The sequence below is a fragment of the Salvelinus alpinus genome, chromosome 10 (genome assembly GCF_045679555.1).
Source record: "Salvelinus alpinus chromosome 10, SLU_Salpinus.1, whole genome shotgun sequence".
NCBI classification, from domain to species: domain Eukaryota; kingdom Metazoa; phylum Chordata; class Actinopteri; order Salmoniformes; family Salmonidae; genus Salvelinus; species Salvelinus alpinus.
Genome location: NC_092095.1, coordinates 54,460,733 through 54,475,946, shown reverse-complemented (window position 1 = coordinate 54,475,946; position 15,214 = coordinate 54,460,733). Strand labels below are relative to the sequence as shown.

Here is a 15,214-nt window from a genome sequence, read left to right as displayed (position 1 = left end):
AGACAACATGCTTCAGCTCTCACAGCGACGTTTCATGTAACCCGGCCATACCACAACCAGTGCTCTGCTCGGAACATTTTGTCCAGGGAGGATACACTATAAGCCTGGACGAGGGAATGCTGAGGACCACATAAAAACTGCAGGCGTTTTCGCAGAGGCAGCTGTCGTTAAAATGCAATGTATGGAAGCTTTTGAGTTGTCAAAAATGTACATTTTAAGTGGATAACCTTGCAGTTTTATTGGGATTTTGTTTCTCAGAGTTAATTTCTATTCATTTAGAGTTCATTGCTTTAGAGTATGGGAAAAGCATGATGTTCCACTATGTAAAACAAGGGGTTTAGGTTTCCATTCAGCACCACCAGTAGCCCTGAATTGTTCAGCACCATGGACAGCACTAGTGCTCAACCCATCCACCATACTGAAACCGCACTCAATGCAATCGCCTTGATGCAGCAATTTACTAAAACGGAAGGTCAAGAAGCACGTTGCTCGAATTACAAAGCCTGCAAAATCTCTTTCTTCACTGTCACTTAGTTACTCTCTCTCTCTAGCTCTCTCTCACTCACACACACACACACATGGCCCCTGAGCTCACACAGACCATGTTAGGCTACGGTTCCCAAAGGCTTCCCCATGCTCTTAATCTGATTGCTATTCATTCATGGCTCTGCTATATATACTGATGTATGTTAATTGGGTAAATGAACAGTCTTGATACTCAGTAACAAATGCAATAATACAGTTACAGCTATCAGCTACATTCTCTGGGTGACGCCACGATACTCCTTTGTTTCCGTGTAGTTTACAGTCACATCAGGTCAAGTGTATGTGTACTGCACACGTGTACGCACACACACACACCTCCATTGATGCTGATTGCTCTGATCTTACAATAAATGACATAACCTGTTCTGAAATCCCCACACCTATCACACTGTGCTTCAAGGGAGCACAGATCAGAAGGAGAAGAACATGAAAGGCAGAACAAAACAAAGCCATGCCTCTCCTTCCTGTCCCTGAGTGACAGTAGCAGGAAACACAAAGAGAGAGAGAGAGGGGGTCCTGGGGGTGTGCACGCTGTAGGAGGCTGCCATAGAGGCTGCTGGTGGTAATGGTGGTAGTAGTGGGGGTTGATGTTTTAACTCTGGCACATGGTCTGGCAGGCTGCCCACAGCACAGCACAGCACAGCACAGCAAAGCACAGCACAGCAAAGCATGACCTTCTGCAGTAGAACAGTAAGAACAGCACACCCTAATTTGGCTCCACCAGCCAGCCAGTAAGACTCACTCACACACAGAGGGAGGGAGACTATCAGTACTCAGTTCAAGACTCAAAGGCTGGCTCTGAACCCTTTGAGATTCTGTTCTGAAGTGTGGTTCCCTAGGGAGCTGATCCTTTGCCCTTAGTCTTATGGCAAGTGTGTGTGTTTAGTAGTGCTCTCTCTATACTGTTCGTCCTAGTCCTTCAAACAATGATCAAATGGGCCAAATGCCATCTTCAAGGGGTGTCCTTGAGTACTGAATGATGTGGACAGGAAATATTCTACTAGGGTACTCAATATATTTGGCTTGACTTCCTATAATCTAGAGGCACCTGTCCATTGAATATTTCAACCTGTATCGTCCTTCATTTAAAGAAAGCATGAACATAAAGTTATGACTTTGCATTATAGCCCATTACTTGGGCCCTTATTTGGCCGGCTGACACACACCTCACTCATTAACAAAGTGATTCATAGAGCTAGGTCACATGCATCTGTGATAGTTTGCAACGGCCATGCCAATTCTGAATAACACAAAGGTCCTTCAAGAGGGATATTTCAAATCCACAGATTTAGAGAAAATCGCTGTCATTTCTTTGTTGATGGAAAATAATTTAATCCAGCTATTTCTCACATTACTGTTCTCCTCCCACTTCAATGTACTGGTAACCCTGAGATAACCTGATAATTTCAATGATTTAATTTTAATTTTATTTATTTCACCTGTATTTAACCAGGTAGGCCAGTTGAGAACAAGTTCTCATTTACAACTGCGACCTGACCAAGATAAAGCAAAGCAGTGCGACAAAAACAACAACACAGAGTTACACATAAACAAACGTACAGTCAATTACGCAATAGAAGAATCTATGTACAGTGTGTGCAAATGTAGAAGAGTAGGGAGGTAAGGCAATAAATAGGCCATGGAGGCGAAATAAGTACACTTTAGCATTAACACTGGAGTGATAGATGTGCAGATGATGATGTGCAAGTAGAGATACTGGGCTGCAAAAGAGCAAGAGGATAAGTAACAATATGGGGATGAGGTAGGTGGGTGTGCTATTTACAGATTGGCTGTGTACAGGTACAGTGATCGCTAAACTGCTCTGACAGCTGATGCTTAAAGTTAGAGAGGGAGATATAAGACTCCAGCTTCAGTGATTTTTGCAATTCGTTCCAGTCATTGGCAGCGGAGAACTGGAAGGAAAGGCAGCCAAAGGAAGTGTTGTACAATGTTAGTAGTACAATGTGGACATGATTTGTATAGATTACATTGTTTACTTAATTGATATATTATAAGTTGCAGAACAAGATGTATTTGTAAATGTTCTCTTTTCTGCCCAAACTGATGTTGGGAAATAGAACACATTCCAGACAGCCCTGGTCCCAGACCTGTTTGTGCAAACATGTTTGGCATGCCAATGAGTGACAGGGAGTTGGCATGATAGCCAGGCTGGCATTTAGGATATTATGATTCATTTCAGTATGAAAACTGACTAAACATATCCCACACATACGGGAAAGGGAGGGTTTATATTGTAGATATCTAGATCTGCTAAATGGCTCATACAAGCTTGTTTTGAGATTCACCCATTTTAATAAATGCTCCGGGTTGCCAGATTGGGTTTAGTCATTTTTATAAATTCTCTGGGAAGCCAGATTGGGTTCTTAGACTTTCTTAAACAATTAGGAAACACAAGTCTCGTTAAGCGATCATTAAGAGATCTGTGCAGATTCGGGTTGACAAAGCCCCAGCTGATGGTAGCAGCTTGAGAACATACACACGGATTTTGTGGTGGGGTCGGGGTGCATCACGTTCGCCAGTGTTAAACACAGATAAATGCAACATCTGCATTAGCAAAACACTGGAGCACAAAACCCCACAGAACAAGCATCACTAAATACATGATAAATACAGTTGAAGTCGGAAGTTTACATCCACTTCGGTTGGCCATTTCAACCACTCCACAAATTTCTTGTTAACAAACTATAGTTTTGGCAAGTCGGTTAGGACATCTACTTTGTGCATGACACAAGTCATTTTTCCAACAATTGTTTACAGACAGATTACTTCACTTATAATTCACTGGATCTCAATTCGTGGGTCAGAAGTTTACATACACTAAGTTGACTGTGCCTTTACACAGCTTGGAAAATTCCAGAAAATGATGTCATGGCTTTAGAAGCTTCTGATAGGCTAATTGACATAATTTGAGTCAATAGGAGGTGTACCTGTGGATATATTTCAAGGCCTACCTTCAAACTCAATGCCTCTTTGCGTGATGTCATGGGAAAATCAAAAGAAATCAGCCAATACCTCAGAAAAAAAAATTGTAGACCTCCACAAGTCTGGTTCATCCTTGGGAGCAATTTCCAAATGCCTGAACGTACCACGTTCATCTGTATAAACAATAGTACGCAAGTATAAACACCATGGGACCACGCAGCTGTCTTACCGCTCAGGAATGAGACGCGTTCTGTCTCCTAGAGGGTACCACATGAGGAAGGAGGATGTCTTCCCTGAAACGCACAGTGTTGAGATTGCCTGCAATGACAACAAGCTCAGTCCGATGATGCTGAGGCTCACCACCACAGACCATGACGGACCCTCCACCTCCAAATCGATGCCGCTCCAGTGTACAGGCCTCGGTGTAACGCTCATTCCTTCGACGATAAACACGAATCCGACCATCACCCCTGTTGAGACAAAACCAAGACTCGTCAGTGAAGAGCACTTTTTGCCAGTCCTGTCTGGTCTAGCGACGGTGAGTTTGTGCCCATAGGCGACGTTGTTGCCTGTGATGTCTGGTGAGGACCTGCCTTACAACAGGCCTACAAGCCCTCAGTCCAGCCTCTCTCAGCCTATTGCGGACAGTCTGAGCACTGATGGAGGGATTGTGCGTTCCTGGTGTAACTCGGGCAGTTGTTGTTGCCATCCTGTACCTGTCCCGTAGGTGTGATGTTTGGATGTACCGATCCTGTGCAGGTGTTGTTACACGTGGTCTTCCACTGCGAGGACGATCAGCTGTCCGTCCTGTCTCCCTGTAGCACCGTCTTAGGCGTCTCACAGTACGGACATTGTAATTTATTGCCCTGGCCTCATCTGTAGTCCTCATGCCTCCTTGCAGTATGCCTAAGGCAGGTTCACGCAGATGAGCAGGGACCCTGGGCATCTTTCTTTTGGTGTTTTTCAGTCAGTAGAAAGGCCTCTTTAGTGTCCCAAGTTTTCATAACTATGACCTTAATTGCCTGCAGTCTGTAGGCTGTTAGTGTCTTAATGACCGTTCCACAGGTGCATGTTCACTACTTTTTTATGGTTCATTGAAAAAGCATGGGAAACAGTGTTTAAACCCTTTACAATGAAGATCTGTGAAGTTTTGGGATTTTTACGAATTATCTTTGAAAGACAGGGTCCTGAAAATGGGCCGAGTTTATAAACATGACAAGTGAGTTTTCCCGTCACTGTACTTAAGCACATTTAAAACCAGATACTTTTAGACTTGACTCAAGTAGTATTTTACTGCGTGACTTTCACTTTTACTTGAGTCATTTCCTATTAAGTATGACAATTGAGTACTTTTTCCACTACTGATATTCAGCAAAGAGACAGGGGATATGTGTGTGTGTGTGTGTCTGTGTGAGTGTGTGTGTGTGTGTGTGTGTGTGTGTGTGTGTGTGTGTGCATGCGTGCGTGCGTGCGTGCGTGTGTGTCTGTGTTTGCTTGTGCCTGCCTGCCTGCATGTTGACATCCACTAATGTCTTGGTCTCTTTCTCTCAGCTTGTCGTTGACTGTGTATCCATGTGGTGAGTGGGTGATACTATCTAGAGCAGAACAAATCGCTGAGGGAGTTAACATCATTAGCTGACAAAAGCTAGACTGGACAGTCCTAAACCTAATGGGTCCGAGACACACTAGACTAGAGCATGATACAATAACTCTAAGATAATGAGATGCAAATTACCAATTTGAATGAATCGCATAAAAAATATGAGTAATATAAATCGTTTTTTTATAGCTGTTTGTTGAGCCAGAGTGGACTCACTGGACAGGCAAAGGCTGTTTTAGTAAATGTGTGTACCTCCATTTTAAGTATGATATGTTACGTTACTTTAAGAACAATATGGTTACAGAAACAAAAGAAATGACAGAAACGAAAGTAGGGGGGTTGGTCCGTGCAGACCCGACGCCAGAACGAATCAGTTGAACGGGCTTTTGGTTTCAATAAGGGGGCCAGTATTTTTTCACCGAAACTTATATGTGTGCACGTGCTTGCGCATTCACACATTTTTTTAAATGGGTGTTATAATAAAGACCGTAGGCAGCTCCTGAGTTTGAAGTTTGGGAAAGCTCACAATTTACCCTAGAATTTCTACCGATCTGAATGAGAGTTATGAACTTTTTTATATGCACATTTTCGTGAAACAGTTTATTTTCATTAATAACGTTTTAGTTTCTAAAAATCATTGTCACGTGGTTAATCATAAAAATTAAACTATGAGAACACTAGCCTCTGCCATATGGACACATTGATACACTGTGATCAATTGGCGGCTAAAGAGATGAGAGCATATAACTCTGTGAAGCTGTCACTAGCGAATTTGCAATATTGAATCAAATAGACTACTCCGGCCCCTCAGAGTTTCCTGGGCCAGTGAGCTCGGGACAGAATTTTTTTTAAATGACGTTTCGACTGAATATATGGGATCATCAGATCATGATATTTTGCTCTTTCACATCGAGGCTTGGTGATTATCGGTGAAAAATTACTGGCCCGCATATTGAAACCAAAGGCCCGTCCAACTGATTCGTTCTGTTCACATCGAGGCTGGGAGTGTTGGAAAGATTAAAAAAATACTGAGGAAGTGTAATTCTCAATGGATGTAAAAAAAAAAAAAACTGCATTCGTTGACTTGTGTGAGGCGAAGAAAAAATGTGTGGAGTATGTGGTGAGTTAAGACAATCAGAAATAAGACATTGCCAAATGGTCACACAAATATGCATGCATTCTGGAGAGAGACGCACCATATCTTCACCACACACCCCTCCCCTTCTTCTTGATGCAACATTTTAATTTAAACATTTTAAAAGATCTTCACACATATTTTAGACGCTTCTCACTGACAGCCGCGACTCAATCAGGTAGACCTATTGTCACGCGCACTACCCAAATTGGGGACTTCCCAAACACTTGTGACTTGAAACAATCAACAGCTATTTAAAAAAAAGAGAAGAAGCTAATGACCCTCTGTGGCTAATGCTCCCGGTGAAGTATTTTGAATTATTTTATTTAGACAGGCGGAATTATATATTGTCACGAACTGGCTCAAAGCCCAACAAAAAAAGAGACAACGTGGAGATTTTTTTACCGAAATAAACAATGGTGTGTGTAAGTGAGTGGTTGGTGTATAGATGTGATAATGAGGAGTGTTGAAAGATGGCAAAACAAACAAACAGCGTGTCTGCATGGAGAGTCTCCTCAATGAATGGGGAAAAGGTATATTTATTCCGGGACACACCCGGGCCCAGGTGTGTCCCATTTTGCTGACGACCATCAACCTCCTAATAAGGAAAACAAGAGCAAAGAGAGAATTCGGCAGACAGAGTGGGAGGGTCGTCACAATATGGGGCTCCCGAGTCTAAGGCACTGCATCTCAGTGCTAGAGGCGTCACTACAGACCCTGGTTCAATTCCAGGCTGTATCACAACCGGCCGTGATTGGGAGTCCCATAGGGCTGCGCACAATTGGCTCTGCGTCGTCCAGGTTAGGGTTTGGCCCGGGGTAGGCCGTCATTGTAAATAAGAATATGTTCTTAACTGACTTGCATAGTTAAATAAAATAAATAAATAAATATACTTTTGGCAAAACATCAATTTACTTTAGGGCAATCCAGCATCCTAACAGTGCACTGAGCATGCGTCAACTTTCCTTTCCAATTCGCAGGAGGCTGAAACCAGAGATCTGTATATAATGATGAGATGCTCATGTCTCCGCCCTAACAATGGGAGTCTTTGTCCCAAAGGCGGGAAGGCAGGCAATAAGGTTAGATCTGAATATTATTCCCATAGAAACGCATTGGTCTTACACTGGACTGATTCTGAGTGAACCCTCTCGCTTCGCTTCTTCCTCCCTGCTGAAACTATATCACCAGAGAATGTATCCGAGCGAGCGAAACAGCACCTTTATATATGTAGCCCATGTATCTGATGCTGTCTGGACAGAAATAGTATGACATGTCATACTCTTTTGGTCCAGAAAGCATCGGATTCATGGTCTACACATACTGAGACAGAGCGGCGCTGTTTCGCTCGCTCGGATGCTTTAACTGAGATTGATGAGTCTTTCTGTCGTCGCGCGTCTCGGTCAAATAAATGATCAATATTTCAATATTTTATTTGGACGGGCAAGGAGATACGGAAGTTCGGGCCAGTCCTCTAAGGCCCGCTCATAGCATTACAGGGATCGTCTAGCAAACCAAAGGTTGCTTGTTCGAGGGGAACTGTACAATTTTTGCTAATCCTTCCCCTAACCTTAACCTAATTCACCTAACCTGCTACGTACATTCTCCTAACTTTTGTTGTTAGTTCTCCTTACCAGCAATGTAAATTCTCCTCTGAATTTTCATTTGTTGTTACAGCGCAACAAGCAGCCTGGTCTCAGAGAAAGAGGTATAATACCATATGTCCCGAAATGTATAATACGTTACATCATCCAATTCCTATGATATTGTACGACCGGGTAAAACGTATGATACTATCATTTCTCTAATTCGTATCATATTGTACGACCACTATTTCATTCATAGTGTAACTTAACGTAATATGTCATTCTAAATGGATGGAAAGCAATGTATGTACTAAATCTTACAAATTGCCCTGAGGCCAGGTTGGTTGAGCACAGAGTGCCAATATATCCCTTGAAGATGATTCTGTCTCTCTTCAAACATAGAGGCTTATTTATAAATCCTACTTTCGCCCACCACTCAGAGAGGCACTTTCGATGTACTCTAAAACAAGAAGTTATATATTTTTAAAGCCACTACCTGAATGTCCTCAGAACTGAAGGCTGTGGTTGTAATCTAACATAGAAAATGATAGCACCCACTTTACTGGAAAACAACCAATTGAAATGTGAAGGTCAACATTAAAAACACTCTACATTTTCCAAACAGGATCACTCTAAGTTGATCAGTGCTCAGGAGCATAAACACTGCACTCTCCCCTCCACACTCCACTGCACAAATGCATGGAAAGTAAACAGAGAGCAGCTGGAAATAGCATCTGCTAAAAGGCACTACCGAAGAGCATGTTAGGATTAGCCAGAAATCGGACAATTACTATGACACAAACTGCTGTCAAAACAAGGCCTAAAAAAATCCAAAATGGCCAAACATCTAAAAGTAACCAGAGGAATTGGGACCCAAAGTTCAGTTCTGTTCCGTTCATTCGCTTGGTGCAAATCACCATGTAAGTGGTTAGCCAGCGCACTCTCCCTGAAAGCTAATTTATTTTCCTGCCAGAGCAGCGTAAGCTAGAAATGAAATTGAAAAAAAAAAGAAAGTTGTTTGCTTGCTTTATTTCCATAATTGATCTGGGGGACGCTTGTGATAAATGGAGGAGAGGAGGGGAGATGAGAGGAAAGGATGTGCTTGGTCTCTTCAGTGTAACCAGAAGTTAGAAATGCTACTGTATGATTAATCCTCTGTCTATACAGGCTATTATTTTCAAAAAGTAGTCTCTTTCTCTGCTCTTTGTCTCTTCGACACCACATCTGACAAATGGTTTAAGACTTGGTGGCTTCTGCCGTGACTAATGTTGCTTCCGTTAAAAACAAAACAAGCAAACTGATTGGTTCCATACAGTGGACTTCATTTCCTGGCTGAAGATGACTTTCTAGTTTCAATCAATGCTTTGGAGCTCCACCTCCACGAGATCATGATTTGTCAGAGAAGGCTGCTAACTTTTTGTTGCTCTACATCACCGGAAGGTGGGTGGGAGATTCAAACATGAGTTTCCTTTTTGTTGCTTGGCAAAGGAAAAGACAACAACAATTGAACAGATAATTACAATACCTTAATTTCAACATATTGCGAAAACCCCCAAAAGCCCAGTAGCCATTTTCTATTGCAAGTATCTTCTTACAAACATATAACTTACACCAGGGATTCCCAACTCGCCCCCCCCCCTACACGTTTTGGTTTTTGCCCTAGCACTACACAGCTGATTCAAATAATCAAAGCTTGATGATGAGTTTCCTTCTTGTTTTTTGGCAAAGGCAAAAAAACAACAACAATTGAACAGATAATTACATTTCTTATTGGCTTGAATAGGCTTTCTAGAGCGTGCATTATTTAAATGATAATGCCTGAGAAGCCGTCAAAAGCCAGTAAACCGTGCAAATATGTCCTCCAAAATGTCTTCAAGGGCATTATCACTTTTATACAATGTGTTACCACCATATTCAAATATTGATTGACATATTTTAATTGAAAACATAATTTTGTATTAATTTATTCATACTATTTCATCTTTCCACAAGATATAGTCCCGATACAAATCTAGGGTTGCTACCCAAGCCGGATGGTCGTTCGTTCTATCGGTTCGGTTGCCAAAGACACGACCCAATCGTTCAGTCTTTTTGTTCTGTATCTATTGACATACTGGCTGGCAACTTTCTTATCCCTTGCTTGCTAGCTAGCGAATTATGTCAACAGTGCAGCCAGAATAACAATAGTAGCTGCATTAGCATTTGTTTAAGCAGTTTTGTAGTGACATTTATTTGGATACATCCATAGCAATGAGCTAATGAGGCGCGATTTCGCCTGGCATAGAAAATGTGCTCTCTCGTCGGGACACTGTTGTTCAGAGGAGCTAGCCAACAACACAACTAATCAATAACTTCAAACTGACACTGGAAAGACTGCAAACTAGCTGCACTTTGTTTCATTTGACCTTTTTTCAATTAACATTTCTTTGTATAAATCCATAAAAGCGATGCCAGCTGATTCATGATGTCGACTGGCTGAGAAACGTTGCCTGCCTGTCTGTCTTGTCCCGACTCCCAACACATTCATTACTATGGGACAGCTGGAGATTGAATTTGAATATTGAAACAATGTTGCAAATGTCAGAGAGACAGACAGCAAGGTTTATACAAATCTCCGCTGTTAAAACTAAATATTAGTCTAAAAGAAATGTGAGATAATGTGTAGATGTTTTTTATAGTGGAAATCAAGTTTATAAATTGCTTGGCTGGGCTGATGAAACAGTGGATTGCGCAGTCAGATGGGACAGAGTAAATAGGCATTTTAACGTCATAGATTTAGCCAGTGGTAACTTGTGGAATAGACGCCGGGTTGAATGCGGTTTTAACAAATCAGCATTCAGATTTAGACCCACCCGTTTCATAATTACCTGTTACACAAGGTAGAATTCAGTGGCTATAGTTCATTCTTACATATTGGGTTTGAGCTGCTTTTTAAAGTAAAAGTCGAATTGAAAACTTTATTGGTACTGTTGAATTCGATTTTCATAATAGCAAGCTTGGACTGATGGTTTGGTTAGCTAAACCACGGCAACAACTACAGCTATCAAGTTACCTTGCTAGCTACTTCAGTGGATGTTGAACACATTTCTACCTGAAAATGAACACGTTTCTAGTGAAAATTGTGTTCAATTATAGCAATGGTATAAAATGGATAATCAACTCAGAGCTCTGTGTTCTCTGGAAGAATAATAGAATAATGCAACTCCATGGAAGGACACACCGTCCACGTTGTCACAGATAGAACAATGAGATATGGATGTATAAATGGGAAGCATCCGGTTGGCGTTTCCACCCACTACCAAGCATGGTAGTGAGAGGAAGCCCACTGGCGGGCAGTGGGAGATGATGGAACGAGATGGATATTGGCCTACATTCTGTAAATGTTCTCATCAATTAATCATTTGATCTAAATACATTTTTTGTTCCCAAAACTAGAATTTGTTATGAACAGAGTGGACTTTACTCTTTGCAAAAGTAAAAAAAATAAATCACTGTTTAGAAGGAGTGCAAAGGCAAATTGAGTTATTGCACACACACACTTCACAGAGTAGGCGTTCCCTAACGGAAATATGCAGATGTATACTAGAACGTGTCATTAGCATATCGCTAGCGCGTGCTAGGCTCTGCCCACTATGATTAATTTGTTCACATCGGAAACGACAAGCTGTGGTCTATCTTGGTTTAGTTACAAAAAATCTTTGACGTCGTTCATTCTTTTCCATAGAACGCATAGCCCCTCGTTGATGATCCTTCACGTAGACTCTACATAATCAACACTAACTACCCACACAACATGTGGGTGTCTTTACAGTGTCCCTACTCAGAGCTCCACGAGCAACAACCTCCACTTAATATCCCTCAATCTTTTCTTTCATAATACAAGGCCGCATTGTGGATCCCTGTTGTGTATTTATTTGTTCCTCTATTCTTGTTTGTCCTTCCTTTCTCTCTCTCGCTTTCCTCTGGCTGACTGACTGAAAGACACACGGACAGAGGGAGACATGCTGCAGCGATTTCATCCAGTTGAATGAAGCGGGGGCCATGTGTGCCGTGGTGCTCACCCGTCAAAATCCCTTGGGAGGATTAGTGCGACTCAAATCAAGAAAATCGTGCAACTTTAAGGGTTGCATGGAGAGAGCCCGTTCAGGCTGGTCTGCCTGTGCTGACCGATTGGTTTCTCCCAGCTGGCTGCCTCTCTGATTTCTATATTCAAACATATGTGTGACGCTGCTTGCACCTTGCTCTGAGAAACAGCAGTTTCATAGAATAATTCAACGGTCGACTGTGGCGGTAAAACTTGAAATTATCGTTGTGGTATTTTATCGATGAAACCATCAAAACCTGCGCTTAGAATTCAAGGTACACTTAACCAGCATGGCTACCACAGCATTCTGCAGTGATACGCCATCCCATCTGGTTTGCGCTTAGTGGGACTATCATTTGTTTTTTAACATGACAATGACCCAACACACCTCCAGGCTGTGTACGGGATATTTGACCAAGAAGGAGAGTGATAGAATGCTGCATCAGATGACCTGGCCTCCACAATCACCTGACCTCAACCCAATTGATATGGTTTGGGATGAGTTGGAGTTAAGGAAAAGCAGCCAAAAAGTGCTCAGCATTTGTTGGAACTCCTTCAACACTGTTGGAAAAGCATTCCAGTTGAAGCTGGTTGAGAGAATGCCAAGAGTGTGCAAAGCTGTCATCAAGGCAAATGGTGGCTACTTTGAAGAATCTCAAATATAAAATATATTTTGATTTGTTTAACACTTTTTGGGTTACTACATGATTCCATGTGTTATTTCATTTTGATGTTTTGATGTCTTCACTATTATTCTACAATGTAGAAAATAGTACAAATAAAGATAAACCCTGGAATGAGTAGGTGTGTCCAAACGTTTGACTGGTAGTATATATATATATATATTTTTTTTTTTCACCTCCAGTCGGATATACACGCCAAACAGTCTACCCGACCGCTCAGAGCCATCCTCATGGTCCTAAAGCACCCTGTTGCATCACTTTAAAAAAAATCACATTCCAATGATAAAACTGGGGGGGAACAAAAATGCAATTTCAGAATGTGCCCCCCGTCCCCAGTGAAGGTTGCGCCCCTGGAAACAATACAGAGACATCAATAAGCATCGATGACCCCCGTTTGAAACTTTTCCAGCCAATAACAGCCCCAACTATTTCCAATGAGCTGCCTAATCTCTCAAAGTAAAACCCTCGAAGGAACCCAGAAGATCCCGGGCCTCTACAAACTTGCGGTGCCGAGCTACGCCGCACACTCCCACTACTTCACAAGAGAGAGAATGATTCATTCCAGCTGTAGACCTCTCTCTGTGTGCTGAGGTTTAAAAGATTTGTTTTGAGCCATGTTTAGTGGGTTTAGTGTTGCGACCCCACTCAAGTGAGGGATCATCCCAACGTCTGTGTGTGTGATTGTGTTACAGTGTTGGTGTGTGCTACAGGCTCTGTTTGCATGTGTGTGCGTGTGTGATTGTGCCACAGGCACTGTGTGTGTGTGTATGTGTTTGTGTGTGTGTGTGTGTGGACTAGAAGCATTGTGACTGGAGTGTAAAGTCACAGAGATCAGGAAGAATTGTGTTTTGAGCTATTCTTCATTACAACAACATTCTACTTATGGAACCTCCTCTGCTTCAATTAAATTCTCATTGATAGTGAGTTTCTTCTCTCTCTCTCTCCCTCCCTCCTCCGTCTCTCATCACCCCTCCCCCCTCTCTCTCGCCATCATTTTCAAATTCCCTGTTGGGCCTTCTCCTCTTTCTACTTCTGGTCACTTTACTTACCTTGCTTTATCTTGATGTTACTCTGTTCTTCCTTCCCCCCTCCCTCTGTAGCTCTCTGGTACATCATCTCCATGTCTGCTTTCTGTCCTTTCTCACTCACATAAATGATGACTCTTCTCTAGTTCACACACCTTCCCTTCCCCTTAGTCTTTATCTTACTCTCTCACACTCTCTATGTCAAACTTTCTCTTGCAACTTATCTAACTATCCGGCCAAACACAGTCGCTCAGCTCTCTCTCTCAGAACTTTTTGGATCAGCCACAAAGCCGTGGCCTGAGTCCTGACTCACTGCTCGTGTTGCAACCCACACTCGGCTCCCAGGCACAACAGACTGCTCGCTCATTGGTCACACACTCCTTGTTCCTATGCAGAGACAACCTCCGCCACCCTCAACCCCTCCCCGCGTGGCCAGCTTAGTTTCCGTCGTCCCGGTACAGTACACACACTCACCCTGACAGCTTTGCCATCTTCGCGAAACCAAAGACGTCCATGCGTTTGAGTTACGGCTGTAAAAACTCAGGCACTCCAGATGGCGATTAGATCCAGATTCAAATCCAGAGTAGGGAAAACCACATTTTCACAATCTCCATAATTAGGATTCAGTAAGTAAAGGTGCTAAAACATTGGAGAAGTCCAACAAGCAGAAGTCTCATTCCTTGCTGAAAGCGCTAAGCCTTAAGACCTGTCCTGCCTATCCAGAGTAAAGCCCTTGAGAGGGTATAGGGTGGGCCAGTGAAGGACCCCCCCTCTGACTAGCCAGTCCGCTCTATCCCGCTCTCCTCCTGGCCGTGGTGGGCAACGCTGAGCCCTCTCTGGGTGGTCTCCATCTCAGCTGAGCTGGAAGATTGTGCCGGTCCAGAGCTATATGGAGAATAAAAGCAAAGGAGAAGGAGGTGATGAAGAGAAGGAGGGGGGATGGAGGAGTGAGAGAGGGAGGGAAGGGAAGGAAAGGAGGAGGGACTCAAATCACAAATCCCAGCACTCACACGTCCTCCGCGGAGAAGAGAGGAGCCATCCGTCCCCCTGGTCTTCACCCCTTTACGAAAGTGAGAGGGGTGGAGAGAGATAGGGAGGGATGCTCGGAATTGCCTGGGGAGGATGGAGTGCAGCAGAGGAATGGAAAGAGAGAGACGTGACGAGTGTTGGGAGAGGAGCGCTGACTCTGCAGAACGAGAGAGGGAGGGAGGGAGGCTGGCGGGAGCAGGACCCTGTCTCTCTGGTTTATTTGTGTTGCTAAGTGAGCCACAGCAACCACACTATACCACATTGCCATATAGGAAGAACACCAGCACACTGCTAACTTTCATATAATTACAAACCTGAAACAGAGCTATGCCTGACGACTCTTTGATGAGCCTCAGAAATATATGTAGTTACATATCTCACTCGCTCGCTCACTCACTCACTCAATTCACTCACTCACTCACTCACTCACTCACTCACTCACTCACTCACTCACTCACTCACTCACTCACTCACTCACTCACTCACTCACTCACTCACTCACTCACTCACTCACTCACTCACTCACTCACTCACACTATCAAACAGGAACGCATAAGTCCATTAGGACCCATCCTCATTCACCCTG

General features: G+C 43.0%; 1 protein-coding gene across 1 annotated transcript in view; it reads right to left on the bottom strand.

The window, feature by feature from the left end:
• LOC139532254 (FERM and PDZ domain-containing protein 4-like) overlaps positions 1-14,721 on the bottom strand; it is a 37,334-nt gene extending 22,613 nt beyond the window's left edge. Inside the window, exon 1 of the mRNA XM_071329641.1 lies at positions 14,074-14,721. Within this exon, the coding sequence (XP_071185742.1) occupies positions 14,074-14,114 (41 nt within the window). The 5' untranslated portion in view covers positions 14,115-14,721. The remainder of the gene's footprint in view (positions 1-14,073) is intronic.
• Positions 14,722-15,214: the final 493 nt, after the last annotated feature.